This window comes from Pteropus medius, unplaced genomic scaffold, assembly GCF_902729225.1.
Source record: "Pteropus medius unplaced genomic scaffold, Ma_sr-lr_union100, whole genome shotgun sequence".
In the NCBI taxonomy this organism is placed as follows: Eukaryota; Metazoa; Chordata; class Mammalia; order Chiroptera; family Pteropodidae; genus Pteropus; species Pteropus medius.
The window spans coordinates 16592389-16617174 of record NW_024342467.1 but is presented as its reverse complement, the minus strand read 5'-3'; the positions used below and the strand labels follow the sequence as shown (position 1 = coordinate 16617174).

Below are 24786 nucleotides of genomic sequence, written 5' to 3'. Positions count from 1 at the left end.
GCTTGTCCAGGAGCTCCTAGGAGCCTGTCCGGTTAGCCATAAAGCCAACGCCGAGACCCTAAGATAGTGGTCAAGCCGGATCTTGGCTCAAGGTCAGCCATTTTGACTGCAAGAGCTCAAGCTTTCGCTACGCTGAGGTGAGCGTCCCCTGCCGCCAGAGAACCTGTGGCTTTCCTCATTCATGGAGGCTCAATAGCCTGGAGCACTTCTCTTTTTAAAAGAAAGGTTTTCTTAGACCCCTCAAGGCATTCTATCTCAAGTCATCCCTAGTCACAAAAGGCAGACACTAGCAAAACGCAGATGGCAGCACGCTGTGATGTAATCCTGGCCCTTGAACTTGGTTCCAAACTGGTTCTGACCTCTGCTGGCAAAGTGAACCTGAGAAGGTTCCGCTTCCTTCCCTTTATGTAAAAGGGTAATAGTGATAGTTAAATTATTGTAAGGGTTGAGAGCTTAACGCATAGGAACTCCCTTAGCACACAGCCCGGCGCACAGCCGGCACCCAAAAGGTGAGCCTTTCTCTCTGCAAACGCTACGCTACGACTTCGCTCAAGTCTCTGGGGAAACAGCAGGCCGGGCTCAAGGAGTAGGAGAGAAATTCAGCCCCCAACGCTACATAAAGGAAGCAGGACATAGCTGCGGAGATGCTTGGGGTCGGTGAGAGCATAATGACAGTCACCTCAGTGGCGTCACACAAACAATGCCCACTAAATGCATCTTTTCTGGACATTTCAGTATTGATAACTATCGTCAGAAGACACCCCTCATTTGGCAGACCCCTCCCCACTCAGGGGGTTCAGGCTCTTTACGGCTTGAGCTGAGGCATTCGTTACGGCAGTGGTTATCCCAAGGTGTTTTCACAATAACACTGATGCCCAGGCCCCACCCTGGAGAAACTGCTTCAGCTGGCTGGAGGCGGCCATGGATATGGGTATTTTTTAAAGCTCAAGCGATTCTAACATGCAGCCAGGGTTGACGACCGCTGCCCTGACATCTTTCACTGCTGCAACAGGTTTAAAAAGTGTGTCCTTTAACGGGCGGGGAAGATGTACCGTCCAGCTGGGACAGCAGCGTGTCATCCACACAGGGGGAGCTCCCGGGCAAGGAGCCAGGGCCACAGGCTGTTTCTCAGGCAATGCCAGCTGACGCTCCCACATTATGTCCCAGTATCCGGATGAGACATGGACTCCGTCCGCGTGGTCTTAACACAATTACTACTTAGAGGCCCAATAACCAAGAATTATTGAAGAAGCAACAAGAGGTGAATTTTGAGGCGCAGCAAAAGTATTCATCTATCTGCTTATTGCATCTTCCAATAAATTGCTTTGTGGTTTGGCTAAATGCCAAAAGAAAAAAAACACGACTCCCCGGCCCCTCAAAAATCCCCCACCTTAAGCATAGTCAGACCACCAGCAAAGATGCCAGTGCAAAGCTCTTTGATAGCAGCCAGGCTGTCAGAGCCTCTCCATCCCAGCCCCGCCCAAGACACGGATGAACAGTTTTCCCTCGTAAGAGGAGGTTAACTTAAGTCCAGCTAGATCCAGAGATCATCTGGATTATTTCCAGGGCATCTGGTTCTCTCATGACTACATTCCACTGGCTGAGACAGTCACCACCGTTACCCAAAGTTTATACTGCTTGAGGGAACAGTAAATAACGGTCTAGAATGCACTCGCTTCAAGTGATTTATTGAACAAAATACTCTTGCAAGTTGTCGTCACAGAGAACTCTGGATAGCTGACATCTCTGGTACCATCTCGTGCAACGAGTAAGATCATTTCTGTATTTATATGACTTGGCAATGGATGCCTTTTCTGGAACATCCATCTATATTCAGTATTTTACCATTATGAGCTGTTGAGCAATATGGAGGTTCTCAACTCCTGCAGAAGTCAGGCGCAGACTCCCTCCCTACACATAACTCCTCACAGTATCTGGCTGAATGCCCTGAGTTCCAACCCGATAGATCTTAAAGGAACTACTGCGTCTTCATGTCCGTTCCGTGGAAACCAATTCCGATCTGACCCTCCCTCATCATTGTTTTTCGGGAGAGTGATGAAGAGCAGCAACTTCTCTGAAGAATCGTGGTATTTATCTAGCTAAGCTTCGATACCTACAAATACATGCATATCAAAAAAGGACTCACTGAGCATCAAGCCAGAAAGAGCCTGGCTTTAAATACACACTAGGCTTGGACAGAAGAGGGCTCTGTGTGTGTGTGTGTTTGTGTGTGTGTGTACACACGACTTGCATGTGGAGACCCTCTTCATGTAGAAAACAGCTCCTCACCTGCTTGTGCTCAGAACCAAGCATACATGGCACAAACAACCAGAGGGCTCTGCGTCCGGCCGCCTCCCCCTCCCCTGCTCAGGTGATGGGTCGCTTTCCAGACAGCGGCTGATCCCACAGGGGAAACGGGGCACTGCGCCTTGGGGAAGAGCCAGGGGAAGGGCGGGCTTGCGGATTTCATTTCCAGCATCTAACTCATGATAAATGTATTTGCTGAGGAAAAGTGAAGAGAGCTTTGGTTCCAATCCCTTTACAATCCAAAGCGGGCAATCCCCACTGTGTACTTAAAGGATCCTTTCCTATTAGTGAACTCGTAATGATGGCTGACTTGGCGGTGACTGTTTGACTAGGGAGGTACTTGCTGTAAAAGGAAGCATATAAATGGGAAATAAAGACAATGCCCCCACCTCCACCCCCGGCCCTCGATGTCAGAAGGCCAGAATGTACACCAAGTTAGAGAGTGTACGGAATTTGAGGTGAAAGGAACTCCTAGAAAATTAAAACTCAGTTTATTTGAAATCTAGTTCCTTCTAATTTAATAATGATGCTTTAAAAAGAACAAGACAGAAGATAAAGAAGTTTCAGCATAAGACCTTCTTCCCCAAGACATCTGTTCAGAAATTCAAGACTCATCCAAAGTCTACATACTGAATCCCTCGTAGTGCTGTGCTGCGGTGGGCACCCTGGGAGATGACACAAACAAGAGTGGCCCTGGGGAGTCGCCCCTTCCACTGCCCTTCACACCCAAGATAAAGGAAAACATCCTGGAGGTCGACCCTCTCCCGCTTATGCTGTCAGTGAGGAAGTTGGGCCACTAGGCAAGGTCTTAACTCTGCAAAGAGGCAGTTCAAATCCACACATCCTCAAATTTTTTCCAAACAAATGAGCACACGCGTTCTGAGTATTCCATACAAAAATACAATAGAAGTAAAGTCCTTCAAAAGCTGACCCCAAAACCACTGGGCTAGAATCAAGACACTGATGGTTGAGAATTGCTATGTCAGACAAGACCGACGGGTTCCTCTAGCATAGTTCAATGACTTCCGGGGCTACTTGGGAAGCCAAATACAAACACATCTTCTGCCCACGCACCCCTTCCTGGAGGCTTCGGAGAGCAAAGACTCCTGGGAGCAGCCCTGCACCCCCCACACCAGAAGGCTGCCCCGTCCACATCGCAGATTCCCCACAGGCTGGTCTGCCTGCTCAGAGGCTGCTCTAGCACACTGCATCGCACTCTCAGAAGAAAAGAGAAAGAACAGAAAAAACAATCTAGAGAGAAGGAAAGTAGATAAGTGGTTGCTTGGGGCTGAGGCTGGAATGGGGAGTGAGCTACATGCGTAGGAAACTTCTTTTTGGAGGGACGGAAATGTTCTAAAATTGGATTGTGGTGCTGGTTGCTCAACTCTGTAAATAGTTAAACATCACTGAATTATACACTTAAAATAGTATATAAATTATACCCCCAAAAAGCTATTAAAAATGTATTAACTGTGTTTAATGACAATCTATGAGCGTGTCTATCCAAAGGTGGGAGAAACAGCTTTGCTAAAAACGCAGAAACAGCAAATGGATTACAAGTTTGTTCAGAATTCCTCCGACTTTAATTGTGGGGTAAGATCAAGCAGCCACTGAGGATAAAATGCAGTCCCCGGGAGCAATTGCAATGCTGTTTTTTTTGTAAAGTGGACACAAGTTTTTGTTGGTTGGTTTGTTTTAGCACAAGTAGTCAAAAGTTGCCGAAACTGTCTTCACTCCTCGACTGTCTCTTTTTTACCAGTCTCTTGCCCTTCAAAGAGAGGGTACCTGGCCTCCACGTCGGCCCACGTGACGCTGCCATTGGCCAGATCGCGAACTATGCTGGGCAGTTCAGAGATCTGGGGTGAAAGGAAAGAGAAGCAGAATCAACCAACTTGATTAGACCGTCAAAAGAGGGTTCACCCCGAACTCCGGAAGCCTTACAGAGGAGCCGAGGGAATGACGGGATCCCTCTACGAACTGGTCCCCACGCAATGTTTCCGGTCGGTCCCGCCCACTGAAGCCTCCTTAATTACACTCGCCTCCCTCCCAGACCTGGTTCCCGCCCTTCTTCCAGCCAGAATGCCTGCCGAGCCCCCTGGATAACTCAATTCTCCCACAAAGCCTTTCCTAATTATTCCAACTCTCCACCTCACCTGCAGTTACTTCATATGTGTTAAGTTTAACTCCTAGAACAGGGCTCAGTCAAGCAACATGAGTGAAAGGAGCCAGGGATACTGGCGAGCTAGAGCCCCACCTAAGGGGCCAGCTTGTTCCTCAGCCAGAACTGAAGACTGCCCGCCACACAGCAGTTCTGCAAATGGAGAGTATACAGGAATCTGCTGGAGGTCTTGAGATTGACAGGGCTGCCGACTTGCTCCCCTTCCCCAACCATGAGCCCGCCCCAGCTCCTGGTTCTGCAGGTCTGGGGCGCAGCTGCTAGCTTTCTAACATGTTCCCAGGTGACGTGGATGCTGCTGGTCCAGGGACCACACCTGGAGAAGCACTGCTAGGTGGGACCACAGGTCCGGAGGAGTCAGGGCTGGTTTTGGAAGCAGACAAGCCAGGAATCTGTGACTTCTGAATTAGACTATAAATTACTCCTTAGGAAAAAGCAGTCTTTTACTTGTGTTCTCTCTATTACTAAGTCTCCATATCAAGCTGAGCACTTAATAGGCACTCTAAATAAAAACCTGCTCAAAATTAATAAATCAGTCGGCTGTCAATCAGAGTGGCAACTTCTTCCTTTCCCTCTGTATTTTTCCCATCTCCATTATTACCTTCCCATTTAGTAAAATTACTGAAACATTAGTCACTTCTTCGAATGGATTAACACGGCAAAGTTTGCACATACACCTGTATGTATTCACACGGAAACATAGAGATAAAAATGCTGACGCCCGCAATGCCTGCCAATAAAACTACAGCAACGACCGCTGGGGATCCTATTTCTCTTGCCCAAATAAACGAACAACTATAAAAGCAAACTGCTGGAGAATGGGCCCAGAATGATCCGAATGGCTATAAAACACTACAGCAGTGTTAATGGATATTTTCATAATGAAACCAAGGGAATTTGGGAATCTGCGCTGTCAGATGCAAGCCCAGGATTAAAATTAAAAAGAAAAAAGAGAAGGGGACCATAAATACGTCAAAATCCCGCTCCACTCAGAAGGAGCCAGAACCCAGCTCTAAGACAAACGGCCAAGGAGAAGGCCAGCCACCTCTGCCCGGATCTGCCGCATGGAGTCTCGGTCCCGCAGGGTTGCCGTGTGCGGGGTCTTGTTCACGGTGTCGAAGTCAATGGTGATGCCGAAAGCCACGCCGATCTCGTCGGTCCTGGCGTAGCGCCTCCCGATAGAGCCGGAGGAATCGTCGACTTTGTGAGAGACGCCGTTCCTGGTCAGGGCTTCCGCTGTCCAAATAAATTAAGCAAATTCAAGATAAAAGAATAAAAAGTCCCAATGTCACCCAAATGTTGTCCTACAAGTTGAGGAAACTTATAAGTAGGACTGAGACAGAGAGTAATAAGTTATTGTTGGAAGAAAGAAAAACCCCAAAGTTCAATAAACCGCGGCTGGAGCCCAAGCCCTCCGTCGCACCTCCACCTCAGGCTACAGGGGGTGAGCACCAGACTGGGAGCCAAGGTCAGGAGGCCAGTCCTGACTCCACCGCCTCTGCCTGCACGACCCTGAGCAGCTCACCCAGCTCCTCCCACTTCCCAACTCTGAAATAAGCAGGTGGCACCAGATGGGCTGCACCAGATGGGCTGCAGGGCCAGTGGCTACAGATCCACTCGAGCTACGGTCCACTGGGGTTCCCCTGACAAAGTGAGCACCAAGGTCAACAGGAGAAGTGAAGGTGTTTTAAATCTGACTCTTGGGTCCTACCCTGACTCACTGAAATGCTAGGAAAAAATATCCTCAGCAAGCATACTCTCGCTCTTAGAGGTAAGAACAGAAGCTAAAATCACTTAGATTTATTCTTTATTTAATACATGTTTCAATTGACAAAAAAACATTCCCTAAAATTTAGTCTATGTGACAGTGTTCCCATGAAGATTACTCAACTGGATTTGCTTACATAATTCCTTGACAAACGGCATGAATTCCTGGTTTTGGCTCAGGGGAAGGACGGAACATTTGAACGGAGCTACGACAGCAGGGAAACTGAAGAACTAGACGGTTTAAAAAGAAAGCCGACACGTTAGTTGATGAAAATCTAAATGCTAATATCCAAACTTCACTGTCAAAATACCAGAAAATACAGTATGAAAAGCAGTGCGACGAACGACAAAAAGCAGGAGAACCAGAACCAGAATCAGAACGATCCTCTTCTTAGCTCAGAATTCAGACCGACTCAGTGAACTCTGGACTTCTCTAAACCTCAGTTTCTCCATCTGAGAAGTAGGTCTCCATCTTCTGCTCTGCTTGCTTCACGGGCCCACTGTAAAACTCAGACGATGTGGAAGCACTCTGACAGCTACCACAGAAGACGCCAATTTTTTTGATGCCACATAAAAGCCTTATGGCCTTAGTTCTTTCTGTGGAGGTCCCTAAAGAACTTCCCTTCAAACCATCAAATAATAAGTAGTGACAAGAAACAAAATCCCGTTCTGTTTTTTAGGAGTTTCAGCACGGCAGGAGGATCTATGAGCCTTAGTGACCAAGTAAAACTGAGAGGTTTAATTAGCTTGCAGATGTGTGTCCAAAAGAATATAAAACAAACAAACAAAGATGTTTTGTATTTCTACACTGAAAGGTACAACCCTTTTAAACTGTTCCTGAAACAGGGTTCAAAGTTACTCAGAAATAAAACAAAGCAAAGATATTCTGTGGAAGGCAAACTAGTCTACCATTTTAGGTTGGAAATGACAGGTGGAGATAGTTCTTCAAATACATTTGTATAAAAGGTTGTTTTGATGGCAAGAATTTGGAACTCGGAATAAATAGGTCTCATTAAAACAACAAGTGACACAAGTTCCAGTTTAGGCTGCCCATCCCCTCTCCCCCACCCCCAGCCCCCAAAAAAACTTTAAATGGCAAGCGATGGTGACTATCCCACTCAGTTAACCCTAGACGCCACCGGTATGGCCGCCTGGGTCACAGAACGTTCAAAATTCTACTCCTCTCCTCCATCCTGTGATGATTCTATGTGAGGGAGAAACGGCGACCTGACTTTAAAGAATAATACATATATATTTTTTTATCTCACTAGCAATGTTTTTCTACCAAATTTATAGGAAAATGGACTGAGGGACCATGTGCTAATAATTTAGAAACATTTTTGGTTTCCCAAAGCCTAATCAAATTTCTCTTCAGGAATCTCTGCAATTCATAAAACACTGTCACTAATTTATTCTGGTTTGCCCTTATGAAATTTCTATTAAAATTCCCATTTTCCTGATATCGTTAGATTAAAAGAACAGCTAAATGACTTTTTAAAAACGTTTTTATTAGAAATATAAAAGGAAAGAGCTTGAAGCAAACTTGACATGTAAAAAGAACACTCTATGTATGTCGTGGGCTTGTGTTCGTATTACATATGTCATCATTCCTCAAGAAGAACCAGGCCTTAGGTCTGCATGCCTGGTGTCCAGCTGGGTTCTTATTCTCTGTTGAATGAATGAAAAGCTGCTCCTTAAATGTACAGAAATGTGTAGCTGGGAAAAGCTACACCCCAAATACTAATGCCCAATGTATGACCTGTCAATCTCGCACCCTGCAATCACCTGGGGTTCTTATTAAAAAACAAATAAATAAATAAACACACACAGGTCCCTGGGCCTCAGACCTAGTAAATCGGTATTTCTGAAATAGAACCTAGGAATTTACGTCTTTACCCCAAAAGTGCGCCAGACAATTTTATGCAGTTTGAGGTTCCCGTCAATGCTTTACCAGTACAGAGATACAGATTTCTGGTTTGGCCAAATTCTGTGAGCCATCTCTTCCTTTCCAATTTTCTGAAAACATGAGTACATCCAGAATGTATCATTCCTTCCATTGATGCAACACAGACAGCTCCCCCAAAGTAATACGTTTGTTTCAGAATAGAAAGCACCAGGCGACTAAAACAATGGCATCTAGAATAACCTACACACTCTAACGCTCAAATAAAACGTCAAGACGGCGCATTGCTTTGTGAACAGCGACGCAGGGAGGAGTGTTAACGGCACTAGCACATTACAGTGAATAACTGATCGGTCATTCGGTCTTATCAACTCACTTGAGCATAGTTCACTCCTGAACTGAGCGAAGAGCGCTCTGGACAGGACGACTTACCGTTCTCTGTTCGTCTCCCTCGCGCACGTGGAACGTGTGCTCCAGCACCGTGTACATGATCCTGCCCAGGCCAAAGGAGGGTTCGATGACATTCGGAACAACTTCTTCCACTGCGAGAGAGAGAGAGAGAGAGAGAGAGAGAGAGTCAGTGACATTCTCTCACACCCCACAGAACGCCTTTCGGGTCCTCTCTAAACAATCCTATGAGCACTAAAAATATTTCTTTGTCTGTGATGAAGGGTAAGAATAACATTTTAGAAATATCGTCAAGGCATTTTCTGCCCATCCCACCATGGCATCCAAGCCATGATGAAGCAGAGCTCTGAAGCGGCTGCCAGGCTGGAGCAGACACGCCAGATCACAGAGAAGCCCCTGCATCCCCACCTCTGCTCACACTGCTTTCACAGCTCGCTGAAGCCTGGCCACAGGGCAGGCCAGAAACAGGTGGAAAAGAGCAGGCCTGCTCTCTCCACTGGCAGCAGCCTCAGTGCCAATGCCCACTCATTGTTTCCAGGGACTTGAACTCGGCCACAACTGACCGACCACACGCATCCTTCGTGTATGCTCCAAAATATTGAATCCCCAATTCCCAAACTTTGTTCTATGAAAAATAATCATCTCTTTGGCTTTTAAAAAAACATGAAAGATCACCAATCTAAACAAATTTTAGCAAGTTAATCTGCCCAAAAAAAAGGCAGAAGGGGTGAATTCCCTCTTTTGCTTAAGATACAAAAGGATTTTTCCTTAAAATGAAAACAAGATCTTTTTAATCAGAGATATTCTTCATATACACTTTAGGTTTTAGGAAATATAAAAGTGGCATTATAAGTTATTCCCCAGTATAAGTACAATTATGTTTTTTTAAAAAAGGCCCGAGATAATGCCTTAAACATATTCAACAAATTTAAGATTGTGGCATTAAAAATTTATCTTTCCTCATCAAATTTTCTGTAAAATGGCTGTTATAAAAGTTTAAAAAAATTTAAAGAGCAATGAAATTTTGTTGTTTGTTTCTTAGTTTTACCACAGATTTACCATGTAGTGTTTTCTGGAATCTCTTCACACTGACCATGTCTCCTGTTAACTGAAATGTTTTCCCTTCGGTTTCAACCGTGAACTCCCTACGAAGAAACAAAGCACATTACATATTAGTGAAAACATGAATCCCTATGCCTTAATTTAAAGGAGTTCTACAGGTTGCTAAACTTTCTCATTTTAAGTGTAATACAATTTAGTCAACTCTCCAGATATAATAGCTGAAGTCAAACTTAAAACATTTCATAAGGAATACCAAATTAAGTATTATTCTAACAATGGCACCAAACAGTATTCCGGGAGGCACCCAAAAATGTGACTAATTTTATAAAATCCTGCAAGTGACTGAATGACTAATGCCTTTAGTTTTCAGATCAAGGTAAAACCAAAAACAATTTTTTTTATTAGATTTTAGAATAATTACAATAAATTTGTCAGAAACAGGCCTGCTGGCAAAAGACCTCTGTTCTCATTATTGTTTCAACAAATGTAAAAATGACCAGCTTGTCATCTTACAGAAAGTAATTTTAAAACTCCCACACTATTTCCAAAACAAACTTTGACAATTATGCTGATGAAGATCAGCTTAAAAGAAGTTTAATAATTCTGTTTGATTTCAATATAAAATATTATCTCCCCCCCCAAAAAAAATCTTTGACTGTAGTATGTTTATTATCCTGAGATACGCCCATTGGGTTTCAGGTTATAAGACTTCACCTTTATGAAGCGCTTCATGTGATGCCTATATTTCAGCTTATGAGGTATCTCCTCGCATGAAGATCTTTTTTGCATTTGCACTGTCTCATAAGCAGTTTAGTGCTAGGAGAAGAGCGCCCTCATGTGGTTGTCTGTGAAGCTGTAGAGATGGCGCATGCTTTGAAAGTTTCTAGCGGTGATGATCTCATGCATCACATGAAGGTTCTCATTGACTTCCTCCATTTTCACATTGACATTTGTGTGTGCATGCATTAGAGAGTCCATTACATAAACAGTATCGTACGTATATATTCTGTGAGCACAGTCTAAGTGCAGAGTAGGTAACAGTTACTAAAAAGCTGAAATGAGCAAGGATCTGAAAATTAGTTAAATCAACAAACTGTCTTATTTATGGATAATAATACCTACCTAGTGATCTATGTCCATTTTAATGGGATTTTATGTTGGTTTAGCCTAAATAGATGTTAATTCTGGGAGACGAGAAATGTTTTAATTTTCCTACTGAAATGGCTAATTCTACCTTCAACTTGCAAGAGTTTGTCTTGTGATAGTTCTTTTACAAATGTACATGCACCTGCAACTGCCACTGTCCCAAACCTCTCTTTGCATCCCCCTTATCCTCCAACCCCCTCCACTCCCAGTTAACCACTGATTTGCTTTCTGTCACAACAAATTAGGTTTGTCTTTCCTAGAGTTTCACATATAATCTTTTGGGTTATAACTTCTTTCAAACTTGGCGTAATGCCTATGACAAGTGTTGGCAAATTTCTGTAAAGGGCCAGATATAAAATACTCCAGGGTTTACAAGCCACATGCAGTCTCTTGTACTCTGTTTTTCTAAACTCTTTGAAAATGCAAAACTCATCCTTAGCTGGAGGCTGTACAAAAAACTATGAAAGATGTTTCAAATGCACTTAAAAAAAATGGGTACATTGGTTATTAAGATGTTTATAATTTGCAATGAAGTGGATTAACAGTGCTTAGATCTTCAAATTCCTGAGTTTTTGTCTAGTTGCTCCACCAATTACTGAGAGAGGAGTGTAGAAATCTTCAACTATAATTGTGAATTTGTCTATTTTTCCTTTCAGTTCTGTCAAGACTATTTTATATATTATAAGGTTGTTTTTAGTTGCATACGGTTAGAAGCGATATGCCTTCCCGACGAATCAAACCCTTTAACATTATGAAATGCAACTCTGCCTCTGCTAATTTTCCTTATTCTGTTTACTTTGATATTAATACAGCCACTCTGACTTATTGATTAATCTTTGAAAATATTTTTTGATTATTTTACTTCTAAAACTGTAATTACAATAAGTTTACTATAAAACAGCATTTAATTGGGTCTTGAATTTTTTAAACAATCTGACAATCAATGGCTACTAATTCAAGTGTTCAGATCATTATATTTAATGTAATATCAATATTGCTGAGTTTAAATCTACCATCTCATAAGTTATTTTCTATTTGTCCCATCTGTTCTTTGTTCATTATTCCTCTTTTGTCTTTTAGAGTATTTTTTACTATTTTATTTTACCTCCCTTATTGGCAGTTTTTATGTTTTTTCTACATAACTGCTCTAGAATTTACTGTACATACTTATGTAAATTTATCATAGTATACCTTCAAATAATATGCCACTTCACATACATGCACCTTACAACAGCATATTCCCAATTTTTCACTATCCTTTGAGCTACTGATGGCATAGCTTTTATTTCTATATATTTTCTCAATTTCGCAATATATTGTTTTTGCTTTAAACAATCCATTATTTTTTTAAAAATTAAGAGATGTCATTTTAAAGAAATTAAAGAAAACGTCATTATTCACCTACATATTTATCATTTTTAGAGCTCTTACTTTCTTTGGGTAGATCTAAATTTCCCCACTTCTGCCTGAAGAACTTCCTTTACCATTTCTTGCAGTGTAGATCTGTTGGCAATGTATCCTTTGAAAGCATTTTCTCTTCATTTTTGAAAGACATTTTTGCAAGGTATAGGATGTCTGTAAGCACTTTAAAAGACTTCATTCTATTGTACTGTGGCTTACATAGTTTTTGATAAGAACTTTAATCATTCTTATCTTTGTTCCTTTTTATGTAATGAGCCTTTTCCCCCTGGCTACTTTAAAGAATTTTCTCTTTATTATTCGTTTTCAGCAATGTGGTTCTGATGGGCCTTCATGTGGTTTTCATTGTGTTTACTCTGCTTGTGGTTGAACACTTCTTGAAACTATGGGTTTATAGTGTGCATCGAATTTGGAAAATTTTCAGCCGCTGATGCACCTTTAGATATTTTCTCTGTATACCCTCTTTCTGTGACTCCCAATTACACATGAGACTGCCTCATTGTCCCAAAGGACATTGTTTTCTCCCAGTCTCTTTTTCTATGCCTCCTTTTGAATAGTTTCTGCTATGTTACCATTCAATGTTCTTTCCTTCTGCAATATTTAATCTGTTAATCCTATTCAGCGAATTTTCATTTGAGATATTACCTCTTGGTGTTCTGTGTGTGTGTGTGTGTGTGTGTGTGTGTGTGTGTATACATATACATACATATATATATACACACACACATATATATATTTATATATATATTTCCCTTTCTCACCTATGTTTTCTTTATATCTTTAAGCAAGCATATTTCTAACTGTTTTAACATCCTTATGTATTTATTTCATTATGTTTATCATTTCTGGGTGTTTCTTTTCATTGCCTCTTTTCCTCGTTATGGGTCACATTTTCATATGAAAAAATGTTTAGAAATTTTTGTTATTTGCCGGACAGTAAATTTTACACTGTTTAGTTCTGGATTTTGTTGTATTCCTCTAAAGATTCTTCTCTACTGTTTTTACATTTATGCTTAAAACAATTACAGAGACCACTCCAAAGCTCAAAAAAGGAGCACTGACTTTAAGATACATATAGTTCTAAATCTACTTAGTCACTAGCTGGGACAAGTCTTCTCCTCTAAGAAAATTATTGGAGAAAAGAAGATCTTTACAGTCCACTTCAAATCTATTCTGGCTATAATACCCAAATCTCGGCAAACCCAGTCCTTTAAATGTAGCCAAGAGACACTACTTTCCTGCAAAAAATTTCTAAGGAAACTAATTTCACCCTAACTTTCAGAACCTGGCAGAGCCCATGAAGAAGTACACATCTGAAATCTTACCCTTTTTCATTCAGTAGTTTCTCCATTTCTGTAATGTAACACTCATCACAAATGGCAAGGTACTCCATCACCAGCTTTGCATCCTTCTTATATGCCTTACCGATTGCTCCCTTATTGGGTTCAAACTGAACAACGTTGACTGTTTTGTATGAAGTAGTCAAGGAATCCAAAAATACAGAACTGCCCTAGTATTTTGGGAAATAATCTTGAGAACCACAAAATCATTAAAAAAATAAGTAAACACCATTTAGAGGCTTTTTCAAAGTTATAGTGAGATAAAAAAGATATTATCTAAACAGTAATATAATCCAATATATAGCGTAATGACCTCTGATAACAATTTATTCATTTCTAAAATGTCCCAACACAACAGGATCTACTTCCTGCCACTGGCCTAGCCCAAAGATCAGCTCACAATCTCAACGCCTGGTAAAGGAAGAAAATGTCTACTGTGCTGATGAACATATCAAGTGAGCTAAATTATTATTTCATCTACTGTAAAATGGTGCTCATCTTTTAATAGAGAAAGTATCTACCCTTTATTTAAAGAGTATGTAGATAGGTGCACGTGTGGAGAAATGCATTTTGGAAATGACTGAGAAAAACTGGTCCACACCCTAAAAGGCATTCAGAGCACGTTCCTGAATATGATTCTTTTAAGGACCAAACATTGAGTGGGCACGTGTCCGGTTACAAGAGAACAGGAAAGGGGCAGTGAGACGGGAGAAATAATAGGTTTAAGTAAATATGACCGCAAATGTGACTATGGATAAACATCGGAGTTTATCCGTAGAACAAGGTATAGACCTGGACATATCCATGTCAAAGATGTCTTTTATACTTTAGTTCTGAGTTGTGAAGAGATTAGAAAGGATATGGGCTCTTTCAGAGGTTTCTCAGCTACAAGTGGGACTTTGGTGGCTCGTGCATGACAAGAAAGGTCATAACAGGACCGATCAGCACATCCAACAATCTCAATCCAGCCCTAAGAAGACAGAACAGATAAAAATTTATTACTTACATTGGGTTCATTCACAAATGTATGTAGATTATAACGAACTCTTTCACATTCTCAAGGACAATTCAATCATAGAATCTCCGCTCAACTTTTATAAATATTTGAAATGGGAATAGTTTTATACACTGGGCAGCTAACCACCCTCTAAACTATAACTCACGCATGCACACAAAGCAGTCATCTTATATTCTGGTTGGATTTATTTTGCTATATTGTGCATGTGGGGTAAATTAATATAGTCTATGATTTAATTATGAAAACAAAATGTGAACCTAGACAGAACCAATAGATTTGTTTCAAATTTGTAACTGGGATTCAAAACGAGTCTGGCAGAAACCACTGCTCTCTTTGGATGAAGTGTCCACTGCTCTCACGACCTGGCATCAGCTGGCTACACACACCTCCGCAGCTGGCCACAAATGTGGGCATTTGTGCTCAATTCAGTTTCTACCCAACAAAAGAAAATTACCTGCTCTTTAGTAGGTAATGTTTAGGTCAGAGAATAAAACTTAATAACAGCGTGGGTGCCAGGTTCCATTTCTTGTTAATACCTAAGAGCCTTTCAAAAGCACAATCTAAATTGTTTTCAAAGACACTTAAGAATCTGTTATTTGAGAACAAAAGAGATAAAAGGCTTATTTTAGTATCTCGTTAGTCCTTCTCATGAATATTTATTTTTTGCCTTTGACTCAAAGAGTCTGGGAAAACTCAGCCATCATGAGCTTTCCGAGTGCATGTTACCAGATGAGGTGCTTGGAAGAGGGCAAATAAAAAACTCACATAAACTCAGAAACCTCAACACGTAACAGCGACAAAACAGGAATTAAAGAAAAGAACAAAGCCTAAAAACATGTAACTTGATCGTCTGACATTCATTAAAGATGTCAACTAATATATTTATGCTCTTAAATGTATAAACCTAGTGGTTATTATTTATCAAAGATTTCAATTAACATATATGTACTGAAAAGTAAAATTACAAAAATCAGGCCTGAGGATGGTAAACAACTTTGGGACAGTGGTTACTTCTGAGGAGGAAGAGAAAAGTAGAGCATCAGCTCTATCAGTAACTTTTTTTATTAAATAAGTAAAATATGGAGCATACAAAAGGAAAGTATTTAAATCTTTAAAGGAGTTCTCCCCTCTCAAGTTTGTTACTTTGGAGCTTCGGGCTTTGTTCAGTCTTGGCTTTAAATGACCTTACACAAAACACTGTAGCCTGATCTCAGTGCTAGGCCCATATCATCTTTTAAAAAAATTTTTCCTTAATTTTTTTAAATTTAGGAATAATTGGCATATAACATTATATTAGTTTCAGGTGTATAACTAATGATTTGGTAGTTGTATATATTGCAAAATGATCATAGCAATAAATCTAGTCAACATCTGTCACCGCACAGTTACAGAATTTTTTTTCTCATAATGAGAACTTTTAAGATCTACTCTCTTAGCAACTTCTAACTACACAACACAGAATGGTTAGCTATGATACCCATGGTATGTGTTACACCCCTAACTTAGGGAGGCCCACATTTTCGGATACTTAATCCTTGAGGGTTTGGCCACAGCTTATGGCTGCACTCAGAAGATGATGATCAGGAATTACCCAGCGGAGTTCACTAAAGCAATGCAGCACAATGGTTAAGAGCATGGATGGGCCTCGAGTCAGACAACCCTGGTCCACGGTCCAGCTCCACCACTCACTGGCTGTGAGACTCAGCAAATGCCTTAACGTCTTAGCACTGCAGTTCCCTCAGAAATGAGATTACTGTGAGGATTCGATAAGATAATACATGTGAAGCACTCAGAATGGTATACAGCTCTTAACAATTACAAACGCTAAATGAACAAACAAGAGAGATAAATGAAATGTCATCCAGGTCAGATTCAGAATCTAAATTGAGAGCAGGAATCTGTATCTGATTTAACTTGAACTTAGAGTCAGAGCAAACTAAGAAAAGGAGCTGGTATGGAACATAGAGAAAATAAACTTTCCCCACATAAAACAAAAAATATTTTATTGGTTTGATTTCAAAATAAAAAAAAATTCCAGAAAATCTAAAACAAAAAGAAATTATTGATCATCTATAATCCAAAAATAATTGCTACTATCATTTTGGCATACACATGGTTCAAACAAGCTTGTGAAAAAATAAAGTAACAAAAAAAACTGAACAGATTACAAAAATTCTTTCCTAATTCCACAAAGAAAAAAATATATACTAAAAACAAGATAACGGCCAAGAGATATATGCATATCACTCTGCATGTACACGTTTATGATGCATATAAAGGCATCTAAGAATAAGAGCTGACAAACCAAGGCTCATGGGGCTAAAAATGGTTTTTATATTTATAAAGGTTGTAAAACAACAACGACAACAATAAAGAAGATGGGCAGAGATCCGCAAAGGCTAAAATATTTACTGTATTTACCACAGAAAATGTCTGATCTGGAAAAGAAACATGAGACACTTTTGGGGAGAGCCTGCAATTGGGAGCTTCACTTTGTACACAGTATTCTTCAGAATTACTTTTTTGCTTTTTGTTTCACAAAAAGGAGCAATTATTTTTTATGAGCAACTTTTATTTTTAATTTAAAAAATGAATCTATTCAAGAAAGTGACTTTAAAAAAAGTATAAAGTGAAACCACGGGCATATGAGACAATGACCCTGGGCTAAAGTCTTTGTATGGGTGAGAAGCCTCTCCAGGACCAAATAAGGGAGATCAGCAGGCTCTCACCCCCTTGTTTGGATGCCACCTTGTCCCCACTGCCACCAATGCAGAAAGCACCTTCTATATCCAAATGCCTTGCAGTCCTAAGCTTCAGTACTGATGTGCATGTTTGGGGGGTAGGGATGAGAAGACACAGTGAAGAGGCAACTGAGAGGTCTTCTCTGAATTATTATTAAATACATAGAATTTCAGAAAAGGAAGCTCCTAAACAAGAGGTCAGAATCTACTAGTCTACTCCCCAAATCTACTAAACGGCTCCCTAAACTGAGAGCATTATACTTCCTTTACTCGATCCCCCCACCATTTCCAATGTGTGCTTGGGTCATCAAGGGGGAGGCCACCCCACCTTAGCTGCACTCAGGACACTACCGATGGCACGGCCCACCCCAGGAACGTAAACACCAGCACTGCCCCATCACCGGAGAGGCGGCAACTGCTTTTCTCATTTTGCTCAAGCAAAGAAGATCTCTTTTTTTTTTGGCTCCATTCTGACATAAAGGACACAATAGGTGATTCTGATGTCCAGGCTTCTAAGTCAACAATGTGAAAACCACACACTAAAAGCCATTTCACTCTACTTACATAGGACGTCTTGGATTCAGCATCCCAACAGTCACAGGCATAATGAGCCATCTCGTTCTCCATGTGCTGTCGGAAGCGGAGTTTATCTGGAGATACTCCAACCTTCACGAGGTAGAGGTAGATGCGGCCAATGAAATAGCCTAACACTGAGTTGTTAATCACACCCTAAAAATAAAGGAATAAACAATAAGAAAATAAGTATGCAACCGAGTATGCAAGCAAGCATAGAAGAAGGAAAAAAACACACATGAACACTTTGGAAGGATAAGGTACTATTTTCCACTGAGTTATTCACAACCTACTGAAAAATATTTGAAACACAAGGTAAGCTAATTATCAAGCTTTCAGTATAATCTCAAATACCTGAATGCAATGTTGGCTATTTTTAAAGGGGTTAGTGTCAAATGGACAAGCTGGTAATAATGGAGCTATGCAAAGTCTTTTTGCCATACTCATTGGGACTGCAAAAATTTAGTCTAATACTTCATACCTTCTCAATCTACAGTCTTAAAAATGACATCACAATGACCCTAAGGAATGGCAAATACACTCCTGAATTAACAACATAAGACACAGTGAGGGGATTTTACTGTATTCTTATCTACTGAAATCCATGAACATATGTAACCTATCCATGAGTATACGTAACCTTACAATTTTAGTACTGGAGGGCTCTTAGAAATCACCTCGGCCTATCTCCTGCCTGCTGCCGGCGGAGGGGGTGCTCCTCTGAAAAATGGCCAACAAGTTATCACGCAGCCTCTACTTGAATATTGTCAAAGGCAGAGAGCTCATTGTTCCCAGGGCAATTCATTCCACTACTGGGCAGCATCTGCTGTTAGAAAGTTTCCACTTACTCATTTCTCCAGGCAAATAATTAGAGAAATTCTATTACATGCAAGACTTTATTCCAATTGCTGTGGGTAATAGAGAAGAGTTTAAAATCCAGAAAGCTTTATCTCTGGGAGTCAAAATGTCTCCTCCAAAGCAGTACACACTGCTAAAAGTTCGATTAGTGGCTCACAGTTCAAACCAAGACCTCTTTCCAAGTGTTCTCTGAACTACTGTTTCTATGTTAGCCTCAAGGGCCCACGAATTGCCATGTTTGGGTAATCCCCTCCCACTAGGACAGCGTACAATAAGTACTATATAAGAACAAATAATAAAATGACTGCTAAAATAAAACACTTTGTCATCCAGTACACAGAACTTGCTACGTGCTACAAACCCTGAGTAGGTACGATCTAACTTAAGTTACCTATGGAATCTTACCTGCTCGACAGCATCCCCGAGGCGCATTTTCCGAGCAGACTGCCCGCTGACCTGGGCTTTTGCTGAATACAAACAAAGCTGGAGGTCCGCCACGCTCTGGAACTTGGGATGCTCTTTCTCGCTGGGATCTACAAAGTGCTCGATTTCTGCCATTGTGAATTCTCTGAAAGCAAAAATAAAAGGGACAAAAGTTGCATGTTTAACTATAAAAAGTAGTTAACAAAGCCCTTATTTTCAACTTCATCCTATAATGGTATAGGCCCCCATACTACAGGAATCTCTTATCATTACACAGAAAATTGTTTTCTAAGGGAATGGCAAAAAATAAAGTTGAATTAGATTTGTCTGGGTGATTATTTTTAAATGAAAATATTTATTATGAATAATGAAAATATTTCATTAATGAACACATTACTCAAATAGTATTTTAAATAAATATAATCAAACTTCTCTCAAATATTAATTTCTTCTGTCTAGTGACAAAGATTCTTTACTTGACCAAACTGTAGTCAGTCTCCTGAACCTTCTTCTAGGCCCATCTGTGCACTTCCTTGTATAATCCAGTTTTAGCAAGAACCTGGCTAAGTTCAGTTTAACCAGAACCGCTTGCTCCCCCTTGTGATCTGACCGCCCTTGGTATTTTATCAGGCTCCTCATCCACTACTGTCCCCTTGGTGACATCCGATCACCCTGGCCTGTCTTCAGCAAGAATCCTGTTAGGTCGGCTTAGCCAGAATCCCGCTTGCCCTTGACACTCCCACAGTCACTCCCTGTCCTCTACCCGCCCCCGCCCGGCTCCTTAGCTATAGACCCCGTGCCCATGCTGCACAGTAACCTCCCTTATCCGTGGATTTGTTCTCCACGGTTTCAGTTACCCTCAGTCAACTGCAGTCTGAAAATATTAAATGGAAAATTCCAGAAGTAAATAATTCATGTCTTAAATTGCATGGCGTTGAGTAGCCTGACGAAACCTTGCAGTCTTGCCCAGGACGTGAAGTGCCCCTTTGTCCAGTATTTACACTGCCCGCCATTAGTCACTTAGTAGCATCTTGGTTATCAAACTGACTGTCATGGCATTGAAACGCTTGTGTTCAAGTCACCCTTCTAGCCGTCCGACATTACGTCACAATGCTTCTGTCATTCACCTCGCTTCGTCTCCTCACACAGGCACTGTACCATCTCACAGCCTCACAAGGGTGAGTAGAGTATAGTACGATATTTTGAGAGACCACATTCACATAACTTTTATCACCGTATATTGTTACAATTGTTCTATTTTTAGTTACTGTTGTTAATCTCTTGCTGTGCCTTTATCATCAATACGTGTATATAGGAAAAAAATACGGTATGCATAGGGTTTGGTACTATCTGCGGTTCAAACGTTCAAAAACGTTCACTGGGGGTCTCGGAACGCAGCCCCTGCAGACAAGACCAGGGAGGCCGCTGTATGCAGCATTGAGCCCTGCTCTACTGTGGTCCCCCGACTGCCAGAGTCTTGAACAAAACGTTTTTACCGCTTTAACTACTGACCATCACTGTTTTTTTCTTTGACATTAGCCGCACCACAAAAAATATTCCTTTTAACAAAAAATAATTTTTAAAGAACAGATGTATAGTTTTTAAAATAGGAAAATCTTAAGCAAATGTCAGGCACAAAAAAGAAATGAGATACTGAATAGTGACTTCCAAATAAAATGGTTTTCCTTAAAGCATTAGCACGTCTTATAAATATAGACTAAATGACGCTCCCAATATTTACTTTTCAAAGAATGGAAAATTAAAAGTGAATTGAAACTGTTCTTTTACAAGACTTTGATTTCTTCTTTTTTACTGCTCTCAACAATTAAATGACTGATAATGGCACCATACAAAGAGTTTCTTTAGAATAACAGCTTTTTTAAAGTAGTATTATTTAAGACAGAGGACACAAGGCACGAGTTGAACACACTCACATCAAGCTAACTGCACGATGATGAAATAAATATGCACATGGTGATGGCTTCCCAGAGATTCCTCTGAAGGGCAATTTAGTAGCTACTGAAGGAACAAGTGTTTTAAGTTAATACTGTCAAAAACAAATCTCTCGTCTTTAAAAGACACACACATTTACTAGTCCACTTTCATGATTATCTCAGACACTTTAGAAGAAATGAAAAATTGCTTAAATAGGTCCTAAAAATAATACATGAAATGCACTGCAAAATAACTCTGGTTTTAAATTTTATTTTTTAATGGTATCTCTTATTTGATTCTGCAGCACCGATCTTACTTGTCTTTCAACAACATCTTCTGTGTGCACAGAAATATGAGACAGAGAAGAGGAGTGGTATCTGCCCTCACAAGCTCGTAATGGGGCTGAAGGCAGCAGAACATCTAAATGCAGAGCAGATCGAAATAAGGGCCTTGTCCAGATTCCCAAAATAATCTGCTGCCAAAGTCTTCGCATCTGTTCTGTCAAATCTTCCCAGCTCATAGACAGGAGATGGAAATCAGTGCTGACACTGATTTTACCAGCTGTCTCTTGTCTTTGAGTTCAGAGACTGAAGCTGGAGCTGCGGAGAACTAAAATACACACAGCCTATTAAAATGAAGCAACAAGCCCAAAATGGAATCACTTGTGCTAAGCCCCATGACAGGAAACCAAGCTTAGTATATAAACTAATTACAGCCTCTCTTAGAAATGTAACTTTTAACCCATCAACCTGGAATTACCTGGTCAGCACTAGTGAGGTCTAGTAGGCCCGTTCCACTCCCCTAAGGAGGGCGGCCTTGCCTGAAACAACGTGTTCTTTGCTAATAATCTCCTTTCACCACCCCTTTTCTGGCTTTAAAAACCTTCCATTCTGCACAACCCTTTGGAGCTCTTTTCTGTTTGCTAGATGGAATGCTGCCCAATTCATGAATCATTCAATAAAGCCAATTAGATCTTTAAAATTCACTCAGTTGAATTTTTGCTACTTAACAAGGCTTAGAAGACAGAACCAGCCAATCAAAATAAAATTTTGAAAATTTCAGGGGTGGCTCCATACTGTAGTGGATAGCACGTCTGCTTTACGTGCAGAAGGTCCTGGGTTTGTACCCCAGGTGGAGCCACGGACCATACCCCAGGGGCCACGAGTGTGTGGGAGGAGACACCCCACCTTCAGATCCAGTCCTTAAGGGGAAATGGCAACATCCGTAGGGCGGGGGTGGAAGTGTGTGTGGTGGGGGGGCGGGAATTAAAGAGGGAGAAAACAAAGGAAAATTTCATATGATGGCAACCTACTCCCAACCTAAACAAAAGGAATCATAGCTATACAAAAACTGATCATTTGATAACTCTATGTCATCAAGAAGAAATCAAACACCAAACAAACAAATCCTAGCCCTACCCTGGAATAAAAATGATGGGGATACTGACTCATGGGAGAATAGTGTGCTTCTAGTTAGGATCTTGCAGAGGCACATAACAAAATCCAGACAAGACGCTATGAAATAAAAATGACCAAAAAATACAATGTCAGGAAGCTCCGAGGGCCTTTCACCAGTTAGCACCTGGAGTGTTGCTCAGATCGGAGCTGGATTTCCTGTGTGCCACTTCTTCATCCATAGGCCCTAGGTTTCACCTTACTTCACAGTCCTTTATAATCCTGCAACAGCTACTCTACTTGTAAATCTTCTCCAGAACACTGGCTTTAGACGAGATCAGTCTCACACGCCTTCCTCAGTATTTTGAAAGCAAGCGTGCAGACACTACTGGACCAGAGGGGAAGCCAAAAAACAACAGGAAAAAAAAACAGATATTGGAAAATAAAACAGACTCAAATCTGACAAGATTTTCATTGTCATAATACCTGGTTCAAGTTTCTGACTATCTCTTCTTTCTTCATAAAGGCCCAGAGGGGTCCTCCCCACCCCATTTCTCTAAGTTGTACCAACACTTTCCTCCATCGGTCTCCCCTTTCTAGACTGTAAGGCCGAAGAGGCGATAGGCCTAAATATGGAGTGAGGTCAGAACAGAGGGGCATTTCCTCAAACAGCGTCATGGGGACTAACACGAGTAGGCAGATGGCTGGATGCTCTGATGCAGTCAGTGGCTGGGATACGCTATGACTGAAGCCTGCAATCACAGCAAGTAGGAAAAGACAGGAAACAAGCGGGGTGATGCGGCTGCGGAAGTTTGCCAACATATCCTATATTTTATGTGGAATCTACTGCCCTAGCAGATGATATCAGCAAGAAAATGTATAGAAATCACAAAAAGCTTAAGTCATAAACAGGTTGGTCATAATAAGTTTCTAAAGAAAAACATTAACTAAACAGCGTCAGTATGTCTTCCCACACGTTCCTGGATGCATCTGACAAGGTAAGAGTATCAGAATGGAGGCAAGTGAGTGTCTAAACTACAGTAGGTAGGGGTTAGCTTGCTAGCTGGCCCTTTTGTCATACAGGCCCCCCTAAATATCTGGAGGAACACCACTGGTTACTGAGACACCCCACCCCAACTCCAGCAATGCTGTTTTCCCAAGACACCTAGAATGATCCTCCTGTCAGAAGCATCGCCCCATCCCCAGCTCACGCTACACTTACACACATCATCATGGCCAGAAGCTACCGTGGTTTAGACAGTCAAGATCTTGCCATCCTCAAAACATATGATGAACAGGTGAGAAACTTAAAGCACCTTTTCGCCCTCCCTTTCTTTCCCTTCAAATTCACTTTACTCAAAACTGCCCATCATCCTTGAGATTACATTTGAAGATACAAACATAAAACAGGCTTTTTTTTTCTAGGACAAGAACATATACATAATTATGTAAGAATGAAGCAGAACTGTCTCAAAATAGCCAGCTTTAATTTCCAATTCACTAATTTTACCAGAAGAATAACAGGGGCAGTACCTGACTCTGATCAGACCAGATCGAGGGGAGATCTCATTTCTAAAAGAATTTCCAATCTGGGCAGCAGCAAAAGGCAACTTTCCTTGGTTGAATTCCAAAAGTCGCTTGAAATTCAGGAAAATCCCCTGTGCAGTTTCTGGTCTCAGGTACCTATAAATTTAAACACATCGGTCTGTTATAAAAAAAGAAATTGTTTTCCAACAAATCTGAAATTCTAGATACAAAACCTAAAAGTCCTAAGTATACTATTTCTACACAAAGCTGTAAAAGCCCTAAAACTAAGTTCTGGAAACGGGTATTTTCCCCAGTGGCAAACGTTCTCCAGCCAGTTTGAGAGAATGTGCCAGGTAAGCGGTATGGCAATCTGTTAGCAATGACCTTTAATTTCATCGCTCCAGTGAGTCAAACACCACCCTCATAATGTCCCTAAAACCTCTGATATTCTTCTAAGTATTTACATGGAGGTAGATGATAATTTTAGATCCTTTTGAAAATAAGACCCATGCCTAAGTACACTTCTGTTAACCCACGTTAACAGTGTAACTATGGCACTAAAAAGATACCAGTTTAGGGCAAAAATGTAACATCAGAGCTCACTCATCACACCGAGCCAGGCAATTTTTGAGGTTTTTCACGTCAAGCTCTTCTTTCTGGTATTTTACATTTGCAGCCTGAGGTTTCTTTTAATATTTCTCCATATTTTAAAGACATAGCAAAGCAAATACACTCTTACAGCCGTTGTCCCTCTTCTGAATTTCACAGAAAATATTCTGTGCAAAACAA

General features: G+C 41.0%; 1 protein-coding gene across 1 annotated transcript in view; it reads right to left on the bottom strand.

The window, feature by feature from the left end:
• Positions 1–3860: 3860 nt before the first annotated feature.
• The window catches only part of GARS1 (glycyl-tRNA synthetase 1), a 40694-nt gene continuing 19768 nt past the window's right edge, over positions 3861–24786 (bottom strand). The window contains exons 8-17 of the mRNA XM_039862648.1: positions 24004–24153; positions 19124–19286; positions 17852–18016; positions 14391–14498; positions 13514–13659; positions 9621–9706; positions 8586–8695; positions 6388–6481; positions 5529–5719; positions 3861–4163 (exon numbers count right to left, since the gene is read on the bottom strand). Of these exons, the coding sequence (XP_039718582.1) occupies positions 4038–4163; positions 5529–5719; positions 6388–6481; positions 8586–8695; positions 9621–9706; positions 13514–13659; positions 14391–14498; positions 17852–18016; positions 19124–19286; positions 24004–24153 (1339 nt within the window). The 3' untranslated portion in view covers positions 3861–4037. The remainder of the gene's footprint in view (positions 4164–5528; positions 5720–6387; positions 6482–8585; positions 8696–9620; positions 9707–13513; positions 13660–14390; positions 14499–17851; positions 18017–19123; positions 19287–24003; positions 24154–24786) is intronic.